The 24,194-nt window shown below is 49.2% G+C and overlaps 1 protein-coding gene and 1 long non-coding RNA gene across 2 annotated transcripts; one reads left to right on the forward strand and one right to left on the reverse strand.

Annotated features, from left to right (window-relative positions):
• Positions 1-1,606: 1,606 nt before the first annotated feature.
• CDKN2AIP (CDKN2A interacting protein) lies at positions 1,607-10,401 on the reverse strand. The gene is made up of 5 exons (XM_090036132.1): positions 10,076-10,401; positions 9,839-9,978; positions 5,188-6,477; positions 3,389-3,406; positions 1,607-3,351 (listed from the first exon to the last, which is right to left on the reverse strand). Exons 1-5 carry the CDS (start codon positions 10,294-10,296, stop codon positions 2,585-2,587), a joined length of 2,436 nt encoding a protein of 811 aa, XP_089892258.1. The 5' UTR covers positions 10,297-10,401; the 3' UTR covers positions 1,607-2,584.
• A 30-nt stretch (positions 10,402-10,431) lies between these two features.
• On the forward strand, positions 10,432-23,722 carry LOC149870383 (uncharacterized). The gene is made up of 5 exons (XR_016440728.1): positions 10,432-10,543; positions 11,853-11,914; positions 12,021-12,132; positions 17,816-17,903; positions 19,811-23,722. It is a non-coding gene; the product is annotated as an uncharacterized LOC149870383 (long non-coding RNA).
• The last annotated feature ends 472 nt before the right edge of the window (positions 23,723-24,194 follow it).

Below are 24,194 nucleotides of genomic sequence, written 5' to 3' on the forward strand. Positions count from 1 at the left end.
CTGCATTTGGCCCAGTAACTGCCTGAATCCAGCCCGAAGCTGCCCCCAGTGCTCCACGAGGCCACCCCTCATCTGCTCCTGCCAGGGCAGCCCACATTCCTGTCAGCCTGGGCCCCAGTGCAGCTTCTGGCAGGGCTGTTCCCAGTCCTGCTGCAGTTGATCAGACACTGCTCTGCTCCCAACTCTCAACTCCAGTGGGAACTGCCCAACTGAAGCATCCCATCAGCCCATCTGAAGCAGTGCAGCAGGGACAAGAGTGGGAGGAGCTTCCGCTGGAGGTGACGGGAGCAGAGCATCACCCAAGTGGCTATAGCTGCACTGGGAACAGCCCCACTGGACTGTGTATGCCGGCCAGCAACCCGTGTTCTGCTCCCCTTGCTTCCAGCTGTGGCTGCTCCGGGAGGGCAGGGGGGAAGTCAGCTGAGCGGCTGCTGCCCAGTGCCTAGAGCTCCAGCTCTAGCTCCCAACTGCCTTGCACACCTCCTGCCCACCCAGAGATGAGGCCACCTACAGGCCATCAGAGCAGGTGAAAGGCAGCCAGGAGCCACAGTTGGAGTTCCACGCACTGGGCAGGAGCTGCCCAGCTGAAGCTTCTCCCCCTGCCCACCCAGAGTGATGTAGCAGGAGCAGCAGTTGCAGCAGGAGGCAAAAGGAACAGAACAGCCCTGCTGGCCCAGGCCCTGGCCAGCATGTGCAGCTTCCGGTGGGGCTGTTCTCTATGTGGCTGCAGCCACCTCAATGCTTCTCTGCTCCTCTCACCTCCCAGTGAGGGTGTAAGCCCGGCCAGCTGCAGCCAGACTGGGAACAGCTCCACCAGAAGCTGTGTGCTAGCTGGGGCCTGGACAGGCAAGTGCCAGTGGGAGCAGGACACGGGCTGGGACACAGGGTTTGGCCCCATGCAGAGTGCTATAGGGGCAGCCACTGACCTGCTGAGCTCTACTGCACATGCCAGCCATCTTCCCCTCCCTTCACCACCAGCTGGCTACCAGACAGTCCCCTCATCCCCGCCACAATCCTCCTCCCCTCCCCACCCACAGGGCAGGGCGTGCAGGGAGCAAATCATGCCAGTCCCACTCCTGAACACTGCTGTTCCCTGTGCACCCAAAGCCCAATAGGGAGCTTTGGTGAGTTGTCGGGGGGTGGGGAGGGGGGTGGTGACCCAGCCTGCAACAGCTCATCAAAACTCCTTATGAGGCCCTCGGGCCCAAATAATTGCCCACCCCCGCTTTATAAAACAAACACCTCAAGTCCAATATTAGCTGCCATAGAGATTCTCAAAACCCCATGTTCAGTCCTGAAGTACCTAGCTGACAGCAGATCTATCAACCAAGAAGTACCTTCTTATAAAATGGTGCTAGTTATTTAGATTGTGTAACTCATCTGAGATGAAAGACTGTGAGAGATATTCTTTTACCATATTTTTACTAATATTGTCACAAATGTATAAAGACCCATATTTTCCCTAGCTTTGCTTGAAGCTACCTAAAATCATTGATCATGGAACCAAAGCAAAGTTTGTGATGTGTCAGCTTCTTTAGCAACTTCTCTGCTCAAGAAAAAGTGCTTTTTATCCACCAACTATTTAATTTATGTCACAAGCGTACGATTAGTGTGCATTCCATTGTTTATTAGAAAATGCTTTCTGAGTTTTACATCTGTATCACCTCAATAAAACTATACAGAATGAGCAACTAGTACTTCTGGGATTACCTCCTGAAACCCCTCACACTGAAGCTAGTGTACATTTCTTTTAAAAAAAGTGTTACCAACAATCATCAAAATGGTCAAAATGCTTAACAGCTAAAACAAAACAGTAGAAGAGGGCATCTCAGAAGATTGTTTTAGTAGCAGTCATAAAATATGCGTAATATAGAAATCCATGTTTACTTGGAAAAACTGTGTAAGTGGCATTTCACAAAATCTCAAATTAAATCTGCTTAGAGTTTTTGTAGTTGAAGTCACCTTGGTGATTGTTTACTGATAATTTGCTAGTATAATAATGTTAAATAGAATCTGCATATCATTTTATAATTAGATTTAAAATGTTACAACTTTTCATAAAAATAGTCCAACAACTATTTTCTTTCTTTTCAAGAGGAACAATGAGCATTATGGGCAACATACATGTATTTCAAACAAAATGATTAAACTCTAATTGAAATTTTTAACAACTTTTGACCATTCAAGTGCTATGGTCCCTATATACACATTCCTATGCAGCTAAAAAAAGATGTAGTATACAACTGAGCACACAGCCACCAAACTGTAAGATTACAAAATTCTCAGACTATAAACAGCAAATTGTACCTTACTCATTTAATTAAAAATAGAAGACTTAGACTATTTAGCAAATAAAACAGCACACTAGTGTGCTATATGTTAAGGCATATCTTTAAATGCGCACTTTTCATCTCTAACAAATTATTTACAATTGCTACCAAGTGAAAGGAACAATATAACTGTTCTGCATAACCGAGAAAGAAATACAAAATCTCTGGAAGCCTACATTTTGAGTACAAAATTAACCTTCAGTTCTTACGTTGGAATACTATACATGGTATAAACAGTGATTTCCCCCACTGCCCTACAGAATCTCCTGAGGATTTCTCAGAGCTGGAGGTAAGTTTGAAGGTTTTGCTTCTTCATCGAGTAGTACCAAATCTTCAATGTCTCTTCCTCTGTACTTTCTTTTGCAGATCTTTACAATAACTTTTTTCTTCAGGAATAATTTTAAAGCTTCCCTTGAAGCAACTGCTTTGGCATTTTCCTGACTTTTTCCACATCCAGTACCCAAATAGACAGATTTGCACCTCAGTTCGCAAACTACATTTTCCTGAGTGCTCTTATTTTGAGGCAAGTCTGCAAGTTCCTTCAGTGGAACAAAAGCAACATCTAAGGTAGCTTTTACAGACTGAATGGATGAGTTCAAGAGTTCTGCATGATTTACATTAGGACTAAAGCCTCCAACAGCAACCAATTTCCAGGCTACAGCTTTGTACAATCTATTAAAAAAAGGCTGTCTTTCCTTTGCATCTTCACTGGTTAAAGGCTTACGCAATACTTTAGCAGAACTTTCGCTTGCTTGTGACCCAGCCTTGGAAGCCAAGAGTGAAGCACTTGCCTGTGATCCACTCTTGGAAGCCAAGAATGAACCGCTTGCCTGTGATCCGCCCTTGGAAGCCAACAGCATTGGAATGCTCACCTGTGAACCAGTCTTGGAAGCCAACAGCATTGGTGTGCTTGCCTGTGACCCACTCTTGGAAGCCAATGGTGCCGGAGCACTTTGTGAAATTCCCTTTGAAGCCAGCAGTGACGTGCCTGCTTGCAAACTGCTCTTGGAAGCCACTGGTGCTGGAGTGCTCACCTGGGGACCGCCCCTAGAAGCCACAGGGGCCGGCGCGCTCGCCTGGGGACCGCCCCTGGAAGCCACAGGGGCCGGGGCGCTCGCCTGGGGACCGCCCCTGGAAGCCACAGGGGCCGGGGCGCTCGCCTGGGGACCGCCCCTGGAAGCCACAGGGGCCGGGGCGCTCGCCTGGGGACCGCCGCCCTTGGAAGCCACAGGGGCCGGGGCGCTCGCCTGGGGACCGCCGCCCTTGGAGGCCACAGGGGCCGGGGCGCTCGCCTGGGGACCGCCGCCCTTGGAGGCCACAGGGGCCGGGGCGCTCGCCTGGGGACCGCCGCCCTTGGAGGCCACAGGGGCCGGGGCGCTCGCCTGGGGACCGCCGCCCTTGGAGGCCACAGGGGCCGGGGCGCTCGCCTGGGGACCGCCGCCCTTGGAGGCCACAGGGGCCGGGGCGCTCGCCTGGGGACCGCCGCCCTTGGAGGCCACAGGCGCCGGGGCGCTCGCCTGGGGACCGCCGCCCTTGGAGGCCACAGGGGCCGGGGCGCTCGCCTGGGGACCGCCGCCCTTGGAGGCCACAGGGGCCGGGGCGCTCGCCTGGGGACCGCCGCCCTTGGAGGCCACAGGGGCCGGGGCGCTCGCCTGGGGACCGCCGCCCTTGGAGGCCACAGGGGCCGGGGCGCTCGCCTGGGGACCGCCGCCCTTGGAGGCCACAGGGGCCGGGGCGCTCGCCTGGGGACCGCCGCCCTTGGAGGCCACAGGGGCCGGGGCGCTCGCCTGGGGACCGCCGCCCTTGGAGGCCACAGGCGCCGGGGCGCTCGCCTGGGGACCGCCGCCCTTGGAGGCCACAGGCGCCGGGGCGCTCGCCTGGGGACCGCCGCCCTTGGAGGCCACAGGGGCCGGGGCGCTCGCCTGGGGACCGCCGCCCTTGGAGGCCACAGGGGCCGGGGCGCTCGCCTGGGGACCGCCGCCCTTGGAGGCCACAGGGGCCGGGGCGCTCGCCTGGGGACCGCCGCCCTTGGAGGCCACAGGGGCCGGGGCGCTCGCCTGGGGACCGCCGCCCTTGGAGGCCACAGGGGCCGGGGCGCTCGCCTGGGGACCGCCGCCCTTGGAGGCCACAGGGGCCGGGGCGCTCGCCTGGGGACCGCCGCCCTTGGAGGCCACAGGGGCCGGGGCGCTCGCCTGGGGACCGCCGCCCTTGGAGGCCACAGGGGCCGGGGCGCTCGCCTGGGGACCGCCGCCCTTGGAGGCCACAGGGGCCGGGGCGCTCGCCTGGGGACCGCCGCCCTTGGAGGCCACAGGCGCCGGGGCGCTCGCCTGGGGACCGCCGCCCTTGGAGGCCACAGGCGCCGGGGCGCTCGCCTGGGGACCGCCGCCCTTGCAGGCCACAGGCGCCGGGGCGCTCGCCTGGGGACCGCCGCCCTTGCAGGCCACAGGCGCCGGGGCGCTCGCCTGGGGACCGCCGCCCTTGCAGGCCACAGGCGCCGGGGCGCTCGCCTGGGGACCGCCGCCCTTGCAGGCCACAGGCGCCGGGGCGCTCGCCTGGGGACCGCCGCCCTTGCAGGCCACAGGCGCCGGGGCGCTCGCCTGGGGACCGCCCTTGGAAGCCACAGGCGCCGGGGCGCTCGCCTGGGGACCGCCCTTGGAAGCCACCGGCGCCGGCGCGCTCGCCTGGGGACCGCCCTTGGAAGCCACCGGCGCCGGCGCGCTCGCCTGGGGACCGCCCTTGGAAGCCACCGGCGCCGGCGCGCTCGCCTGGGGACCGCCCTTGGAAGCCACCGGCGCCGGCGCGCTCGCCTGGGGACCGCCCTTGGAAGCCACCGGCACTGGCGCGCTCGCCTGGGAACCGCCCTTGGAAGCCACAGGCGCTGGCGCGCTCGCCTGGGGACCGCCCTTGGAAGCCACAGGCGCTGGCGCGCTCGCCTGGGGACCGCCCTTGGAAGCCACAGGCGCTGGCGCGCTCGCCTGGGGACCGCCCTTGGAGGCCACCGACGCTGGAGCGCTTGCCTGGGGACTGCTCCTGGAGACCACCGGCGCTGGAGCGCTCGCCTGGGGACAACTCTTGGAGGCCACCGGCACAGCAGCGCTCGCCTGCGGACCACTCTTGGTGGCCACCGGCACAGCAGCGCTCGCCTGCGGACCACTCTTGGTGGCCACCGGCACAGCAGCGCTCGCCTGCGGACCACTCTTGGTGGCCACCGGCACAGCAGCGCTCGCCTGCGGACCACTCTTGGTGGCCACCGGCACAGCAGCGCTCGCCTGCGGACCACTCTTGGAGGCCACCGGCACAGCAGCGCTCGCCTGCGGACCACTCTTGGAGGCCACCGGCACTGGAACATTTGCCCCTGAACTGCTCTTGGAAGCCACCGGTGCTGGAGTGCTCACCTGGGGACCGCTCTTTGAGGGCACCGGCACTGAAGAGCCTGCCTGGGGCCCACTCTTGGAGGCTACTGGCGCCGAAGCACCCACTTGGGGACCACTCTTGGAGGCCACTGATGCCAAAGCACCCACTTGGGGACCAGTCTTGGAGGCCACCGGCACTGAAGTGCCCACCTGGGGACCACTCTTAGAGGCTACCAGCCCCAAGGCACCTGCCTGGGGACCACTCTTGGAGGCCACTGGTGCTGAAGTGCCCACTTGGGGACTGCTCTTGGAGGTCACTGGTGCCAGAGCAACAGCCTGGGAACTGCTCTTGGAGGCCACTGGCGCTGGAGCATTTGCTTGGGGACCGCTCTTGGAGGCCACCAGTGCTGGAGCGCTCACCAATATATTTTTCTTTTCAGTCAGCAACACATTTTCTTGTTTGCCATCCTTCAGATTCAAGCCACAGCTTGCCTTTGATTCAGTTGCCAGTGAAGAGGTGGGAGCTGGATTATGCTTGGTGGTGGCTTCATGACCAGCAGCTTTCATTTCTGTGCCTGCGTCTCGTGCTGTGCCAGGTATTTGGTTCAAAGTAAAGGCTGGCTTTGAGCTTTCCAAATCCTTTGCTGAATTTTCATCCGCATCCTTTTTCTGCCTTTTAGGCAAAGTGCTCTCCATCTCCTTGCAGGCTTCTGTAGATTTGCCGTCACTTCCAACATCCTTGGAATCTTTGCTCTTCTCAACAGCTTGTTTCTTGCAAGGCTCCTCTACCCCTTCTAAAAACAAATAGAGTGTTACTTTTTAATTCTTTAACAGTGTACTGCAGGTACCTGACTACTGGTAGTTGATTTAAACTTCCTACAGATGGGCCAAAACATTTCAGTTCAGAATCAGACTCCAAATGCTATTCGGACATTTCAGTACGCTTCCCCCCTGCCCACCACACACATACTCTTCCCATTTTTTTCCTTTAAAAAAAAGGCATGGCTTTGATTTAGACTCATCCCTTCTTTTAACAGGGAAGGAAGCCCATGTTGTAGACACAAACTCCACTATAAGTGACATACAAACAAAACAAAAATAGACCCTGTAGCAAGAAACTTGATTTTTTACCACAGGCTCTCCAAAGCTCCAACTGGGGAACATCACTTGATACAACATGAGTGGAGCTGAAAGATTATTATAATCTCTTACTCAAGTGTCATTTTAACAGGCATTACAACTGGGGTACAACTAGAACTGGATCCCAAAGATGCAAATTCCTGTAACACTTGGCTATTCTGAGAGACTGGTTTATGCAAATCTGTAACTGCACCATCAATGAAAGCAAAGCCCCAGACACTCTACATTGCACTTTCCAGCACAGCACTGAGACCAACCAAAGCTGGCACTGGGACAAGCCCATCACATGCAGCTTTGAACCTGGGCTATTCCTTACTTCCTTTTTAAACAGAGAGGAGGGAGGAAGGGAAGAAACCTGAAGGAAGACTCATCATGGCCATGAAACCTTCCTAGTTCCCTGGCAGCTCCTCTATGGAGCTATCACCAAAAGTGCGTATCTGGCATGCTTTACAGAGACCCCCAACACCTGCCCCTTTAGTCAGTAGATGTAGACCCTAGCACACACCTCTCTCAAGTGTGCCAGGCTACAGCCCTTTCACTGCCACCTCAAGAACCTCTTGCTGAGGTTCTGGCTGCGTTATTCTCCCATCCATAGCCCCACTAAGTCCTGGGACCACCTGGTCAGCCTCCTCCTGACCCTGGCTAAAGCTGGCCAGGAAGGAGGCAGTGGCCAAGAAGACCCCAAGACTGAAACCATCTTCTTACCCCTTATCCACACACGTCTCCAGACAGTGTCCACTGGCTCCTTGGACTCATTGGAGGGCCAACAGGTGCTGGCCAAGGTGCTCTGTTCTTAACCTCTGACCCCCACTCCTATCTGTTTTTACTTTTGTTCTCCCCCGTCATAAGTTTATGACAATTAGCGATCCCCTTAAAAAACATACGGGTCTAGCAGGTTCTTTGCAGGCTCAAACCCATGACTCTGTGTGTCAAATAGGCCCGGTGTCCTGGTAGGCCAACACCAACAGGAGCATATGTGGCATGTTTTATAGATCATGCCAACACCAGCTCCTTCCATCAGCAGAGGAAGACCTTTATGCACACCTCTCTCAAGTGTGCAGCCCCTTCACTGCATCCACAAGAATCTCTTGCTGAGATTTTGGCTCAGGGATCAGCAACGTTTTTGGGCTGAGTGCCCAAAACACCTGCAGCCTCAACTTATAAGATGTTGGCATGCCGGGGCACTGCAAGGGACCTAATCCTTGCTGTGGCAGCACAGCCCCACCCCTTTCCCCACCATCCACCCTGAGGTATGTGTGCTAAATGAAATGCCTTTGTGTGTCATGGTTCTGGCACATATGCGGGGGGGGGGGGTTACTGACTCCTGTTCTGGCTGCCCTACACCTTGTCTGTGGCCACACCAACTCCTGGGAGCTCGTGGTCAACATCCTTCTAGCCCTAGCTAAATTAGCTGTCTACTAGACCAGGAAGGAAGCAACAACTGGGAGGGTCCCTGGGGACCGCCTTGCTGTTCCTCATTTATGTCTCCAAGCAGTTCCACTAGGTTGTATCCACTAGCTCCTTGGACTTGTTGGAGGACCAGCAGGTAGTGGCTCACATGCTCTGTGTGGTATCCCCGCTTGGAACACCTATTAACCTCTGACTCATACTCCTCTCCCTGTTATTGCTTAAGTTGTCCCAAGAACTCTACTGGTGCACACTTAATAGCCCCCTCTAAGAACAAAGGAGGCTAGCCAGGTGTGTGGAGACTTATACCTATAATTCTTTTGTGTACCACGTGGAACAACCTCCTCCTGGCCCAGCTAAACAAGCCATCTACTTGACCAGGAAATAGGATGCAGCTGGCAGGACTCCAGTGACTGTGAGACTTATCTTCCTATACCTCATGCCTTCATATCTCCAGGCACTGGGTGGCTTCCACTAGCTCCTTGAAATCAGTGAAGGGCCAGCGTGCTCCACTTGGTACCTTCCCCTTGGAGCACTTGTATTAACCTCTGAACCACACTCCCATCCCTGTTATTGCTTTAGTTGTCCCACAGCTCTGTTGGTGCATACTTAATAGCCCCCTCTGTAAAGGGAGGGGGGTGTATTGTTTCTGTATGGGCCCACACCCATGATTCTTCCAGCTCTCAAATAGGCCTGCCCCTCATCCCTTCACAGCTCCAAGTATAGTTGCATTGGGTGGCTTCACATCTCCAGGCACTGGGTGGCTTTGACCGGCTCCTTGGACTCGCTGGAAAGGCAGTGGGCACAGGCTGATGTGCTCTACTCAGCATTCCCCTTGAAGCACCTGTTACTGGAACACTGCATCCTAGAGGTTTTTAAGACCCACATAGACAAAGCTTTGACTGGGATGATATAGTGGGGAGGGCCCTGCTTTGAGCAAATAGTTGAACTAAAGACCTCCTGAGGTCCCTTCCAACCCTAATTTTCCATGATTCCATTCATCTCTGATGCTCACTCCTCTCCTTGTCCTTGCTTTAGTCCTTCCAAGAATTCTCCTGGTACACACGTAACAGCCCCTACCACCCGGCTCTGTCTAGGCCCATGATCCTTTATGAGCCACCTTGAACCTCGTCCGCTCATATCTCCGGGCAGTTGCACTGTACTATGTCCACTAGCTCCTTAGGCTTGTTCAAGAGCCAGTGGACACTAGCCAGCACACGCTGTTGCGTGCCCCCACAGAGCACGTGTGATTCACCCAACCCTCGCTCTCCTCCCGATCACACTTTGGCTGTCCCCCAGCATCTGCAGATGTACAGTTACTGACCTTCTCTAGCAAGGTGGGGCTGGCAGCTTCTTTGTGGGGCTCTGTCCTCGCTTTCTGACACACACCAAACAGGCTCGCCCCTCACCCACACCTGTCTCTGGACACGGCTGCACTGGGTGGCACCCACTGCCTCCCTGCTAGGCCCATGGGCACCCTGCTCTGCCTCCCCTCAGGGCACTGCCCCATGCTCCCGCCCCCACAGCCCCTCCCCGGGCTCCCAGTGCCCTTCCCACCCCAAAGGGTGACCCGCAGGCCTTGCGGGGGCGCGGCTCGGATCTGCTAACCATTGCTACTCGATATGCCTCTTTTCTTCACCTTGGCAACCGGGTGGTGTGCGGTGGTGGCGGCAGAGCGAGCAGGTGCGCTGCTCACCACCAGCCCGTGGGCCATGTCCAGCGCCTTCGCCATCACCTGGGCCGGGTACCTGCGCGGGTACAAGAGCGGCAGCGGGTCAGCGCCGCCGGCGGCAGGGCTCCTCCCCCTCCCCTCTCCCCCGCCGGGCACGGCCTCCCCGCACTCACCGGCAGCCCAGGAAGACGTAGTTGGCCCAGACCATGGAGAGCGAGACGAGGCGCTGCAGCTCGGCGCTGCCAGGGGCCGGCGGCGGCGCGGCCGCGTTGCGCAGCAGGAACTCGCGGCGGTGCCGCCAGTGATGCTCGGGCTCGCAGTCCCCGCGCAGCGCCTCGGCCCACGCCAGCTCCGCGCGGCTGCGACCCAGTGGCTCTGCACCCTCCCCTGCCATGGCCGCAGCCAGCCCCGCCCGTCGGCCCAGCCCCACCGCCCCCCCGAGCCGCCGCCCCGGGCGCACGGGGCCCTGCTCGAGCCGAGCCCACTGCACCGGAAGCGGCTGCCCCGGCGCTTCCTTCCGGCTGTTCATGATGACCTTGCTTCCGGTGGACGGCCTTGCGGAGGGAAGGCGCCGAGTCCCATCCCGGCATGCCCTGCGCCGCCTGCCTCCTTTCCCTCCCTCCCAATGGGGGCGTGGTGATGTACGTTATAATAGAACCGTCCCAGCCCATCCCGCGTTTTGGGGTGTTGTGACGTAGGGTCGCATTCTGGGTCTCGTAGCGTGGGCGGGAGCCAGGTGGCTGGGCGGGGGGCCCGGCTCGGCCGCCGCGTGGCAGGAGCAGTGTGGAGGGGATTTGGGGTTCATGGGGGCAGCCTCAGCCTATCAGGCCGTGTTTGCAGCTCTTGCCCACGTCGTGATCAGCCGGGTGCTGTCTCCTTGTGACCTCCCCCGAGGGGAGTTAATGACTGGGTGCATCTGCAGGAGATGTCTTAATGCTCAGTGTACTGTTTTATGCATCAAGACAAAAAGCATACTAATGTGCAGTAGAATTAGCCTACACCGCATTAAGCAGAAAAAAAACATTCACCTTTGCTACCATGTGTTACCACAGCAGCTTTATCTACCACCTCATGCAGAGGCACATGAATGAATGTGTAGAGGTGCCCAGTATAGCAGGGTTTGTCTTGAGATCACTAGAGACCTGGCACAGAATGGCTCGCTTTGCATGCAAAAGCTTATCTACCTTTATCCCGACTACATGGTTAGTCCAAGAAAAGATCTCAGCTAAAGAAATCCTTGCCTTTTGTGTTGGTTGTTTACAGCTTAATAGCAAGAAGATAACAGTTCTTGCTGTTGGGATTGTCTGGCTTTTTATAAAAAGGTTGTGCTACATGTGTGCCTGTATCTAGTGACTAGAGTCTAGGCTACATTCAGACTAAATTCTCAGGGAAAAGGACAAAAACAGGATCTCCATAAAATGCCTTCCATCTGTTCTCATGCCAATGGTATATGTAAAAATTCAGGACCCAACCAATTAAAAAGGTGACTTTTTTTTGTTGTTACTAGATTTGTTTGATCTGTGCACACAGAATCCTGTCACACCAAGTGAATGTTTACCAACACGAGATGTTTCTAGTCTATAATAGTGTAAGTCTGATGTAGCCATAATGGTCTAGAAATTATGTGAGGGGCAAGGATTTCTTGGGGTGAAATCTTTTATGGGACCAACTATGTAGTTTGGGATGAAGTTAGACAAGCTTTTGAATGCAAGACATTCATCTGCAAATCTTAAGTCTAGGGATGGTGTGAAGTCAGAAGATTTGCTTCTTCCTCAGGTTTTCATAGTTTCATAGTTTCTAGGGTCGGAAGGGACCTGAGTAGATCATCTAATCCGACCCCCTAACCTAGGGAAAGGTGTACTCAGCTGAAAAGTCAGAAGACTGACTCCTTTTCCTATTACTATTTCTGTTTGCTCCACATTTACAAAAATATCATTCCTTTTTTTACAGGTAACTGAGAGGTGACAGAGGACTATCTTCTTGCACAACAAAGAACAGAATTGTTACTTTGGGTAAGGGAGCCCCAAGTCTCATTCATCTAGGTATATTATATTTTGAAATGAGTATTCCAAATCTTGTAATCACTTCTTAAGTGATTTGACCACATTACTTTTCTAGACCAAGAATCCTGCCTGACTATTCTCTAGCAAAGAGTTATGTATTGGAAGATGCATGTGATGTGGCTCTGTAGATCTGGTGTTCAGTTCCTGCTGTTGCCCCCCCTGTAGAGGTAATTACTGATAACATTGTTATGATCATTAGGACCAAACTGATAAATACTTAACAAAGGACATTTCCTTCCTTATTCCGTGAACTGTTTTGGACAATAAAAGGTACCATGTTCTCATTATCCTGATTTAATCTGCAGGTTTTTTTGGTCCCTGTTCTGTAAATGCAAGCAACATTAAGTGCTAATACTTCAAATCTAGAAGGCCATCTGTGAAGAATGTTTGTCTTATAGAAAAAGACATCAGGCAGGATGACTGCATGTCAATGTAATAGTGACAAGATTCTACTGATTCATTTGTCCATTTTACCATGTAGGGTTTTAGTGAAAGCTGTAATAATATTGCACATTTGGATCTTTTTATAAAATTAGTTGGATTTTTGGATGATGCTGGTTAATTAAATTACGCAATATGTAAAATCCTGAATGTAAAGACATCTTTTCTGATTGTTTCTAATTAACAATAATGACATGCAAAGTTGAACGTTGGGAGAGAGTAAAAAGAAGCTGTTGGACATCTGCAGCCATTAACAAACTGTAAAAAGACAAATGGTTACATGCAAACAAGTTTGTGCTTTCAAGCTCCAAGAAAGTTGTGTCCCACTCCCAGCAGCTAGTCTGTCCCTCTGCTTCTCTTTCTGTTCCACCCACCTCTTGTTCCCTGTCAGTGTAGTGGTGCAAAGCAAAAAACAGACACAGACAATATAGATGATTATCCAGATTGCAGAGTCTGATGCAGCAGAGATGAAATGTTTTCTGTTTGGCATTAGAATTCTATTCTCAAACATTCTTCCCACTTTTGGCTGAGTTTGGAGATAGCAAAATGTTGCTAATTCACCTTTGAGTGGGACATCTGGGTCTGTGGTAGGGTGACTCTTGTGGCAATTTAGTGAAAGAGTTAGGTGGGCTCTGAGTTTTGGATGGGGGTCCTCAAGCCATGATTTTGGGTCTGGATATGTCCTGCATCTCTTCAACTCTACAAAATCCTGGATTTCACGGTCAGTTGTGGTCAGTGGGTGAGTGGTGGGATCATATCATCCAACTTCTCATAGCAGCTGCAGACCAAGCAAGCTCTCCCAGAGAGCCCTGTGCATAACAGTCCTGCATGCCCTGAAGTTCCATTGCCTTATTTCAGCAGGAGTTAAGCATCTCATTTGAGAGTCCTTGTCTAGCATTCGTTTGGACTCGACTTAGAGAGCTGTCCTGAATGACTGCAAGTGAGCACGTACGTGTACCTCTCCTCCAAGGCAAACAATGTTTAACCTCTCTGTATAGTACCATGCTGAAGTGTGAAGTTAAGTCTTCAAAATAATCAAGAATATTGTACAGAGATGGAAGCTCCCCATAATCTGGAATCAGGAAATGCAGCATACCAGCATTTAAACCAGGAAGTGACCTCCAGCCACTAACACTAACACTGGGAACACTAACAACAGAGTGTGCCCAGATAAATGGACAAGTAGCCAACAAAATGGTGTGGAACACCAGCATGGTGTATACAGCAATTACTTTGAGATGGAGATGCGTCCAATTCTGTTTTGTTGTGGGTGAATTCATACCATATCTTAATGAAGCTGCTTCCTAAATGAATTTAATAATTTGCATTAAAGTACCAGGTTGTTCACCAAAGAAGAAAAAACATTCTTTGTGAATACAAGTCTCTTAAGTGTGAAATAATTTGAATTACCACACAAAGACTTTCAAATGTAGAACTGTGGTTGTTGGTGAGATTTCATTCATTTGTTCTTTGATGCTAGGGTTCAAGATAGTAGCAATGGAAGAAAATTGTACCTTCCCAGTTGTGGAACTGTGGAAGACCATTTCATCCCATTGTTTGCTGGCTGCCCCTTAAGTATGGTGACAGCTGGGAAAGAGCTAGGGTACAGAGCCCACCTAACTCCCTTAAGGGAGCCTATACATGTGCAGCAAGGCTGCTCCAACACTGCAATTACAGCATGTCGGAGCAGACTTGATTGAGCACCTGGTCTGGGGCTCCTGCACTGCACCAAGTGCCCCCAGGCAGCATCTCCCAGCTGCCCCACCCCTGTGAGCACAGGCACCAGTCTTGCTGCTGCCAGCTCAGCTACACAGCTCCTTGCCACCCCTGAAAGGGCCCCTCTGCCCCCTTCCTCTGCTGGAGGGGCAGGTGCCTCCCCCACACCCTGCTGCAGCCCCAGCACCTAGACAGCTTCCTCCTATGTTGGCAGGCAGGTACACACACACATGGACACAGACACGCACAAGGACAGAGACATGGGCAGTTGCCACCCCCTGGCCCTCCAACCCCCACTGCCCACAGACTTACCTGCATCCAGCTGCTGAGGCTTCTCCCACCACTTACCTGGCTGCATGCCGGCCACATGTGTGCTCCCATCAGCGGAGCAAAGCAAAATCCTAGACGTTTGTTCAAATTTCAAGAAAACTACCCAGACAGAGATAGGAGGAACCAAAAAGACAATGTGTCCAGGAAAACTTGGACATATGGTAACCCTAATAAACACCCTAAGTTTCTGTCATTTCCCAGGAATTCCTAACACTGGATACAGCTAGACCCAGGAGCTCCTTGAACTGCTACCTTATAGTCCTTTTATATAGTACTCCTTGTAGGTGCACAGAGGCAGAAGCAAAAATTGGGCCTTGTCTTTTCCCCATCCATTTATATTGCTGTAGGTTGATTAAAGAAGTTTACATAGGAGAGCAGAGAGAGAAATAGTGTGCTGCTAATTTTACAAAAGAAAACAAGCAGTGTTTTCATTCTCACCAGGGAAGGCAATTTTGAAGTTAAACACCTCATTGATGGTACTAATACTGTGCATTTAATTTTCAAGATAGGAACAAAAAAGGTGTTTTTGTTCCCACTAGGCATAACAGTTCTAAACACCTCATTGATGCTGGTGTTGTCAGAGTCATTTGAGGCTTGGTAATGGCTTCTGTTAGCGAGTAACTAAAATCTCACGGTAAAATGTGCCAGGGTGTTTAGTCAGATTATTGCACTCTCACTTGCTGCATAAGAAAAAGTATTTCTGCCTCCTTAAACTAGTATAGCTAGATAGAGTTATTTTTACAAAGCAAGATGCTACTAAAACACTAAAAGGTCATTTTCTCCATTGAGTTCAATTATATTTTTGCAATAAGCATGATAAGCAATTATACTATTTATACACCTTTATATGAGGATGCACCCAATATCACACCAATACAAAGTCAGAGCTCAGGGTTAATATCACAGAGGGGTAACAACTGAGGAAGCTTGATAGCGATTGTGATAAATTTTCTGAACGCCATCCGTGGGTGGAACCTTGAAAGAAGTAATTATAATCAGCTACTTACAATGAAAGCTCCATGTTAAATTCCAGTAGACAGAAGCCTGGAAAAGGAAGTTGGAACAGAAGTTTCGCTATCGCACAAGATGGCTTTCATCTTCTATTAGAGCAGCACATGGGAATTCTCGCATCCAAGCAAGAGATACTAGTGTGCTATAATTCCTCTGAGGTGTTATGTGTGTGAATGTACACCTACCCACTGACCGACGCCCAGGCAATGTGCTAGAAACATGGAAATAGGTATTTGTCCTCTGACTTAACTATTGCAGACCATGGAACTGTGTTAGGTACCACACTTTCAGTTGCTACCCAATACACAAAGAAATATTTGTTAAAGTAGCATTGAGGGCTTTCTTTAAGCCCATTGGCAAAAGAAAGCCAGATTAAGACAGTTGTTGAATTCTTACTTCATCCTGTTGTGCCACTCAGTACAACTTGTAGAATCATGCAAGTTTCTGAGGCTTTGTAATTGAGAATCAATTATGATACAAGCACAGTGGATAAAATTACAGTTAGCAATGAACGTTTTAACTGATTCTCTTTTCTTTGTGCATTTTGGTGCAGTGCTAACATCTGATCTTTAATGTTAGAACTTTTGTGTTTAATAATAAGTTACGTGTGAAGCCAAAAGCATTGCATAGTACTCGATTATAAGATTGTCCAGTATTTTCCATTAAATGACCATAGTTTCAGTTTAGTTAAAACATAACTATTTTGCTGAAATTTCCCATGCCAAGTATATGCTTAAGGCTGATTCTATTCTATCTTTTTATTTCAGCCAGCATTAGAACACTGAAAATGTTCTGCTCATCACAAAACGTTCCTGAAGCCAGCTCTTTGAAACACTATTGTGCCCCAATGCTTTGGAGCAGGGACTTACAATTTAATGGAGATGGGATTGGGGAGAGGGGTTGCCTCATGAGCATCAGAACTGTATTTTTGCCCTCCTTGTGAAAATCTGCCTAAATTTGGAATAGTTTGAAAAAAATCCGTTTACTCAGGATATATTTTGTGTTTTTAACACCTAAAATCACTGATAGTTCAGTGTTTGCTGAGCCTGCCTCATACTCTCTGTATGACACTCTCAAATACCAGTATGGTATAAACGCAGCCCTGAGATTGGGCATATGATACCCCCACAAAGTGGTTAAGAATGCTCCAGCTGTGAGCTAAGGGGTCCCAGATGGATCTTCCCATACTGATTCAAGGTGTGTGATGAGATTGGGACTGGAAGGACTGGTAGAGAAATAGGCATGGAGGAGGAAGACTGGGACTGGCTAGATGAGGGGCTGGAAATCAGTGGAAGATAAACTCTGGCTCACTTGTCGAAGAGGCAGGGATTCAGGGATGGGGGCAGGGGAGGCTTAGTCTCTCTGAACAGGGAGACTGGGACTGGAAAATAGCAAGGCAAATGGCCTTTTTGGACATTTATCTTTGCATCAGTTTTATATATTGTATATTTTCTTTGCAACCCTAAAATCTAGAAATTTACTCTAAAAATCCTAGACCTCTGAAGTTCAATATAATGTCCTTAAATAAGTGGAGGTACAGAAAGAGTATTTTTTGCATTTATTCTTCATAAATGAAGTTAATAAGAAACTGAAGAAAATACTTCACTTAAGATCGTTCTGCAAAGAACTTCCTTCTTTCCACATCTGCCCTAAGACATAAAGTTCCCCATTCATCTCAAGACAATGTTAAGCCAGACACCCAGGAATGATCATTTATATGTTTTTCTACACACAAGAATAAATTGAAGGTTCTCAGCTATGTACAGTTCACTGCAGTGAGGTCTTGTCATAGTGCCAGAAGTAGATGGTGCTTAGCATAAACGATGTGTGCCCCCAGTGTCTGGGGGGTCATGGCGGCAGCAGGAGCGTGGCAGCAGCAGTGGGAGCGCGGCAATGGTGGCAGAAGCATGGCAACAGTAAGCAGGGAGCTCCTGCAGATGCCTCTGATGCGTTGGCGGCATCCAGTGGGGATTGTGGACCACCTGCAGACACCTGTGGTGGTGGGTTGGCGAGCGGCGTCTGCCCACAGGCACCACTGACAGTGTCAGTGATGCCTTTTTGTAGGGGGTGCACTGCCACACTCGGGGGGTACACATACACCCGTGTGCACTCCCTATGTGTTGCCCCTAGTGCTTAGGAGATACCACAACTTATCTCAAGGAGCCTAGTAGGGCTCAGGAGCCATAGTGAAGTCCAATCAGAACAGAGCTAAACTAGCAGGTTTGTAAAGTAACATCTTTGGAACGTTGTGCAATCTCTTGTCCACACTTTTAGCTTGGCAATTCAAAAGGGATGAGCTGATTTCCTGGGCAAGATCTGAAAGAGTACTGCGGCCTTTGTTTTTTCTTCTAGTCAGTCCTCTGTTTGGGGGAAGGAGATGAGGGATCTATAATGAAGACATACTTTCTTTTGGGTCCTGGATAGGCATAGGAGTTGAGAGGTAAGCAAAGTTGTAAACGATTGAACTAAAAATTACTAAGCTTTTATGTCTAGCTTTTGAGATGTCAGCATTTCAATACTCCTTCATTTTTCATAACTCCTGCTAGGATAAACAAGACCTGAGTTTGTCTTGTAATAACCAAGGGAAAGGCCCCCTGCCCTTCATGTCTAAAGCCTTTCATACCTCCTTTGTACATCATAACAAAACAAAAACTCAGTCCCATTTTTTACCCCTGCAGTCACCTTGAAAAGTTTTACAAAGGGTAAGGACAGACTCCTGTTTCACTTTTGTTACTAAATGGCATTTACCCAGCTGAGTAACTACACTTTTGGCAGTTATATAAAGTTTGCAGTTCTACAGGGTGTGCATTGTGGATGTGCAAATGCCCATAAGGCTTCTGAATGCACACAGTAAGTTGCCCTCCTGCTAGGGAGATCTATACAGCTATATACCTGAGTGAGCATAAATCTTAAATTTTGTAGCCAGACAGGCTTTCCTATGTTTTAGCTCAGTAGTTTAGTGGTTAGGGAGCTTGCCCAGGAAATGAGAGGCCCAGGTTCTAGGGATCTCCTCAGCAAGAGGGTGTACAAGCCTACATTTTTCTGACTTGCTATCACAGTGCTTGAACCACTGAGCCATGGGTTGGGTATTCTCCTCTTGAAGCTGGGCAGCCAAGGGAGATATGTGGGCATAGGAGGTTAAGAACAAGCTCAAGGTTGTGACTGAATGAAAATGATACTGGCTTGGAAGGGAATAGGTTCCAGCTTGCACCCGTGCTCCCAGTGGGCCAGCCATTTTATTCCTTTCATTTTATCTGAATACTGTTAAATGCAAGAGGTGGTGGCTCTGCATTAAGAGGAGGGCTAGATGCCTTACCTGTGCTCAAAGCACTATACTGGGAAGTCAGAGAATAGCAGAGTCAATCACCATCTAGGTAAGTGGGACGTAGAACTTGGGTCTCTGCATTCCTGGGTGACTGACCAATAGACTGAAGCTATTGGACTAACACATGGGAGGGCTGCCCTCTTTCTTCCCCCTTTAACCTCTCTCTCTGTTTCTTGACCAGCTATAATCTGGGGACTTGCACTCAGGCATTTATGTAGGGACACCTACCTGTCTGGCCAGAGCACAGCCTGGTGTGCATGATTAGTAGCCTTATGGACACGTATGTGTCCACTGTGCACAGAATAGGACTGCAAATTGTGCAGAAGTGGCAAAAAGGCCATTATGAAGCTGGGTAAGTGTTACTTGGGTGCATAAAGTAAAATAGGATTTCAGTTGACAGCTGAAACAAAGAAAGGAGTGATAAGGTCCAAAGATTTTTAATTATAATAGTAAAATGAGAGTAAGATCATTGTAACCCAAGAGAAATAGAAGTAATATCAAAGAGTAAAATGGTTCTCCAAAATATCTGGAACAAGGTGAAAAGATGCCTTCTTTTATTCTAAATATAAAAATATAAATGTGTATGCATGTATTCTTTGAGGCTATGAGTACCTGTAAATCTAGAGCCTTCATTTCCTAAGCCACATTGCTCAGGCCTTGGAGGGAGAGAAAAATTGTAACTAATATTTTATTGGCATGAGTTGGGGATGGCTGCATTACACAAATGGATGCTATTAAATCTTTATACTGCACTGCACTATCATGAATTTTGTATGTGTCACATATTTTACAGACACAAATAACTGATTTAGAAATGTTATAGCAAGCTTTATGGGGACTCCAGGCACAAATGTCAGGTCTAATTTGAATTATTGTTATAGAAAATCATAGTTCTGTTTTTTCATTGTTGTTATACCAATAGCCCTGACAACCTGCAATTTACCTGGCATAAACAACACATCCTGAAGATACAGGGTTGTTTTGCATGCTGCAATATTTCCTTATATCTTTTCTTCTTACAGCTGTGATATTTCACATTCATTCCACTGGATGGCACTGAAGGAGACAAGATCGTGTGTAAATATATCCAGAAATTCAATATAACTTTTAAAAATGACAGTGGCTTCCTTATTTGTGCCACTGATGAAATACCAGACAAGTAGGAACCAGTTTTCAATTCTGATACAATATATTGATAATCAAAGCATCTATTAAGAACTCCTAACTGTAGTTACAAGTTAGTAGCAGAGGAATAATTGCAGTGTTGAATCTAAATCAGGGCCCCAACTCTCCATATCCCTGAGTCCTCTCTGGGGACATGGGTGAGATGTAAGTATTTGATTTTTGCATATTCCTTGGTTTGGATTTGAAAGGCCATTCGAAGTATTATTTAGACTACATCAGTAAGTTCATGCTTTGCTTTGAAAGCTCAAAATGATAATTTGCAAAGCCTTGAAAATTAACTTTTAATTAAATTAGCTTTAAAATGCATAAGAATTTTCTATAAATCTCTGTAAATTAAAAACTTGTACCTGCAAATTTGAGGAGAATTAAGTCAGTGTTTGGGAGAGCCACCAGATTTGAGAGCTCCAGGGGAAGTATCTTCAAGGTGCCCTGCCTTGCTCTAGGTAAGGACCTGGATCATGTCTTGAAAATGCAGTTTCTCCCTATCACTCAGACGCGTAATGTGGAAGTCATCTTTGACTCTGTTTCTTAACTTGCACCTCCCACCTGTATGCAAATCTTGCTACCTTTTCTTCCATAAAATCTTTTAAGCTTTGCACATTTATCTTTGCACTCACCACTGCCCCCCCCCCAGCTGCCACTGACAGTGCCAGCAGCATCTGTGGGAGCTTCTGCTTACCGCTGCCGTGCTCCTGCTGCCACTGTGCCCCCCGCAGGTGCCGGGGGCATGCATCGTTCATGTTAACATCACTAAAATCTTTACCCAGCTCCTTATCATCTCCCATTCTAACTACTGCAACCTTCTTTTCTGAGGCCTACTTTATGCTTCTCTGACTTTCTCAGATACCTTTAAAAAGGGTGGGCAAAACATGGTCCCCAAGCCAGGATCTGGCCCACGGCAGGTCCCTCAGCCCCACCCAGCCCAGGCATTGGGGGCAGACTGGTCCAGAACACATGTAGCTGGTCCACCCACCTCCAGGTGTGCAGTGGGGCTGGAGCAGGGCATCAGCCAGTCTCACTCTCCAGGAGCCCCAGTGATGACAGCTCCTGCCAGTTGCTGCTGCCAGGCTCTGCCACTGACGCCAGAGCAGGCGGACAGATGGGGTCTCCATGGAGACCAGGCTGGGACTTGCACAGGCAGGGCACATGGGCAAACCAGGCTGGGCCCAAAGCAGGGCCACGATCCACTCTTCGCATGCGTTTGTGATGGGCACTAGTTTCACAGGCAAGGAGGTTCAGGGATTGTAGATTGTGGCTCTGCCCCAGGCCCTGGCTCCAAGCTGTCACCCCCGCAAGCTGTCACTGCCCCCAGATCCTGGCCCCAGCCTGCCCATCCTGGTCCCAGATACTGCTCCCCACCTGGCCATGGATCCGTCTCATCCACCTAGCCACTTGCCTTGCCTGCACAGGTCCTGCCAGTCTCCACAGAGACCCTGGGATTGCGGGGTGGTGATAGCATGGGGCTGGGGCTCAGGGCATGATCCACTTCCTGCATGCCCTTGCCTGCAGACCCAGCACCTGTAAGGTACTGGCCCCACAGTTGTGAGCCCAAGATCACAGCCCTGCCCACCCATCCCACTCCTGGATGCTGCTCCCTGCTCACCTGCAGCCCTATCCCGTTCACCTGGCTGCTCACAGGGCAGAGCCACTTACAGAGTTTTGGTGGGAGGGTGGGGGGGTGCTGACTTGGCCTGTGACAGCTCACCAAAACTCCCCCAGTGGCCCTTCTGCCCAAATAATTGCCCACCCCTGCTTTAGAACCCTGTTTCTAACATTTTCTTTCCTGGCCTCTTACTGGCCTGTTGTTGTGACTGTATACGGGGGTGGGCAAAATGTGGCCTGCAGGCCAGATGCGGCCCGCCAAGCCATTCTATCCAGCCCATGGAGCCCCTAAAAATTTTTGAAAATTAATATTTATCTGCCCCAGGCTGCCTGTCATGTGGCCTTTGATGGCTTGCCAAAACTCGTAAGCGGCCCTCCACCCAAAATAATTGCCTGCCCCTGCTGTATACACACATTATAATAAGCCCCATGGGTCTATGGAAAAAGTTTATTAAAAGATGTTTGCTGCAATAGGGTTAGTCAGTTTGCTGCATCATCATAATGGGAAAAATGGTTCCTACTTTTGGGATTGTTGAAAGTGTGGACTTGTTATAAACAGGTGGAGCTGGGAGCAGTGCGTCCTGGGATGCAAGAGAACTGTAAATTGTTTGTTTTGGCTCTGTGAAGCAGACTGAAGTTATCCTAACATGAGCTAGGTAGCATAGCCCTTGCCTTAAGTGTTGTAACTTTCAGACATTTTGAGGGCACTTAGGATGACTTAAGGAGCTTTAATATGCAGAAGCTCCATAAGTTTTAAGTGCCCTTAGTATGATCTAAGTGGAGTGTGGACCTTCAACCTTTAAGATTGGTTCTGTGTTTCTGTAAATGGTTAGGCCAGGGATAGGCAACCCCTAGCACTCATGCCTATTTGTGGCACATGGAGATGTTTTCCTTGGCATGCCAGGACATGTGCCAAGGAGACTGTTTAAAAAAAATGTTTTTCAAAGTTGCTGCTCCAGGCTCAGTGCTGAACTGATATATAATCTAAGTTTTAGAAACAACACACTCCAAAATATTAGGAATTGGCGGACATTTAAGTGCCTCAAAAGATAATCTCTGAATATCACAGGTCTGATTCTTCACTGCCTTACAGCTACACCTATGCCACGGGACCATAATGTGCTATCAAACAAAAAGTCATTGTTCTTGCATAGATGTGAATGACAAAACAAGAGGCAGGAAAAATGGGAGTCAGGAACCATGCTGCTAACATAGTTCATGGACTGCATGATTTCTGTTCTCTTTTTTTCCCTCTCTATATTGATTCTTCTTAAAACATAGGAAACCACATTATCATAATGGCATTAAAGTGATATTTTTTCAGTGTTGAAATTTTTGTCTGTTCCAGTCTATCAAAGCATTTAAAAATAATGAATGAAGGCTTAAAACCCTTGGAGAGGCACCTTCATAATATTATCCTTCTTTGACAGATAAGAAATTGTGACACAGAGAACTTAAATTACTTGTCCAAGGTTGCACAGAAAGTCTGTTGTTAGCTGGGAGTAGGACCCAGCTCTCCGATCTCCCACTACATTAATCCCAAGATCATTCTTCTTAGAGACAAAGATCTGAAATGTGACCCTAAATACAGCGTAAACTCCCTTGTGTCTGCTGGTGATGTGATTCCAGAGCTGCTGACAGAATAGCTGTGGTCTTCTCAAAAAAAGTGATTTAAAATGCATAAGCATCATTTTTAAATTATTTGGAAGGAATGTCCAGTTTGATTTTCATGCCAAAGATAAGTCTTTATTGAAGAAAGTTAAATTAGGTACATTAAAAAGTGAAACAAGAACTCTATACAATGGCTATATACAGCATGTCCTGGGAAAGGGAAGACAACGGTGCATCTTTCTCCTCTTCAGTATTTTTTAAAGGAGTTAGTAGTTCATTTAGCAACTTTTCTCTATTGCTTCACATTTATTTGATAGGCAGACATGATAGAGATATGTAGTAAACCATCAATAATTAGCCCATGGCAAGTCAGCACAGAGCTATGTAACATAATGTGCTTGAGCATAATGGATTAAGACTTGACATCTGTGAAATTATGAAAATGATGAAAATTAATAGCTTCCTGCTATTAGAATGGTTGTTCCTAGTGTTTTTAAATTGTTTAATGTCACAGGAGGGATCTAGTTCCCTGAAGATGCAAGCAATCACAATAAACTTTATAATGTCATCAACCTATTTGTTACTCAGTTTATGTCAGAGGCAGTACACATGATAGCAGGAGCATACATTTAAACAACCTGTAAAGTACACAGCTACATAGTAAAGAAGCAACAAAACGAAATTTAATATTTTGCAATTTTTATCCTTCTTGATAGTATCTTTGGTAAGGATTTTTTCCATCGTATCTGCCAGGAAAATTTGTGCATGAACAGCTAGAAATCACTGACTTTTAAAATCATGGCACTTAGCAAAAAGCTTTTAAAAAGTGATACATAAAAACAGCATTAACCATGAAAAGTTTGTAAATATTTATAGGCAATGCATGTTTGATTTCCTGACAGTTTTAATTTAAAAATCTGTCTCAAGATAGTAGATTATAAATATTTAGAGCAAATTTGTGCCTGGAATTCACTGGCACTGTTTCATTCAAAAGTGATGTTACCAGTT

The sequence above is a fragment of the Crocodylus siamensis genome, chromosome 2 (genome assembly GCF_052110815.1).
Source record: "Crocodylus siamensis isolate JL-2025a chromosome 2, ASM5211081v1, whole genome shotgun sequence".
Classification (NCBI taxonomy): Eukaryota; Metazoa; Chordata; order Crocodylia; family Crocodylidae; genus Crocodylus; species Crocodylus siamensis.

Bases quoted from the DNA above. Each gene is read 5' to 3' on its own strand.
- CDKN2AIP (XM_090036132.1), bottom strand. From the start codon at position 10,296: ATGGCAGGGGAGGGTGCAGAGCCACTGGGTCGCAGCCGCGCGGAGCTG. The intron at 9,979-10,075 runs GTGAGTGCGGGG...GTACCCGCGCAG, and splicing joins TACGTCTTCCTGGGCTGCCG to GTACCCGGCCCAGGTGATGG. The intron at 6,478-9,838 runs GTTAGCAGATCC...ATTTGTTTTTAG, and splicing joins AGGCATATCGAGTAGCAATG to AAGGGGTAGAGGAGCCTTGC.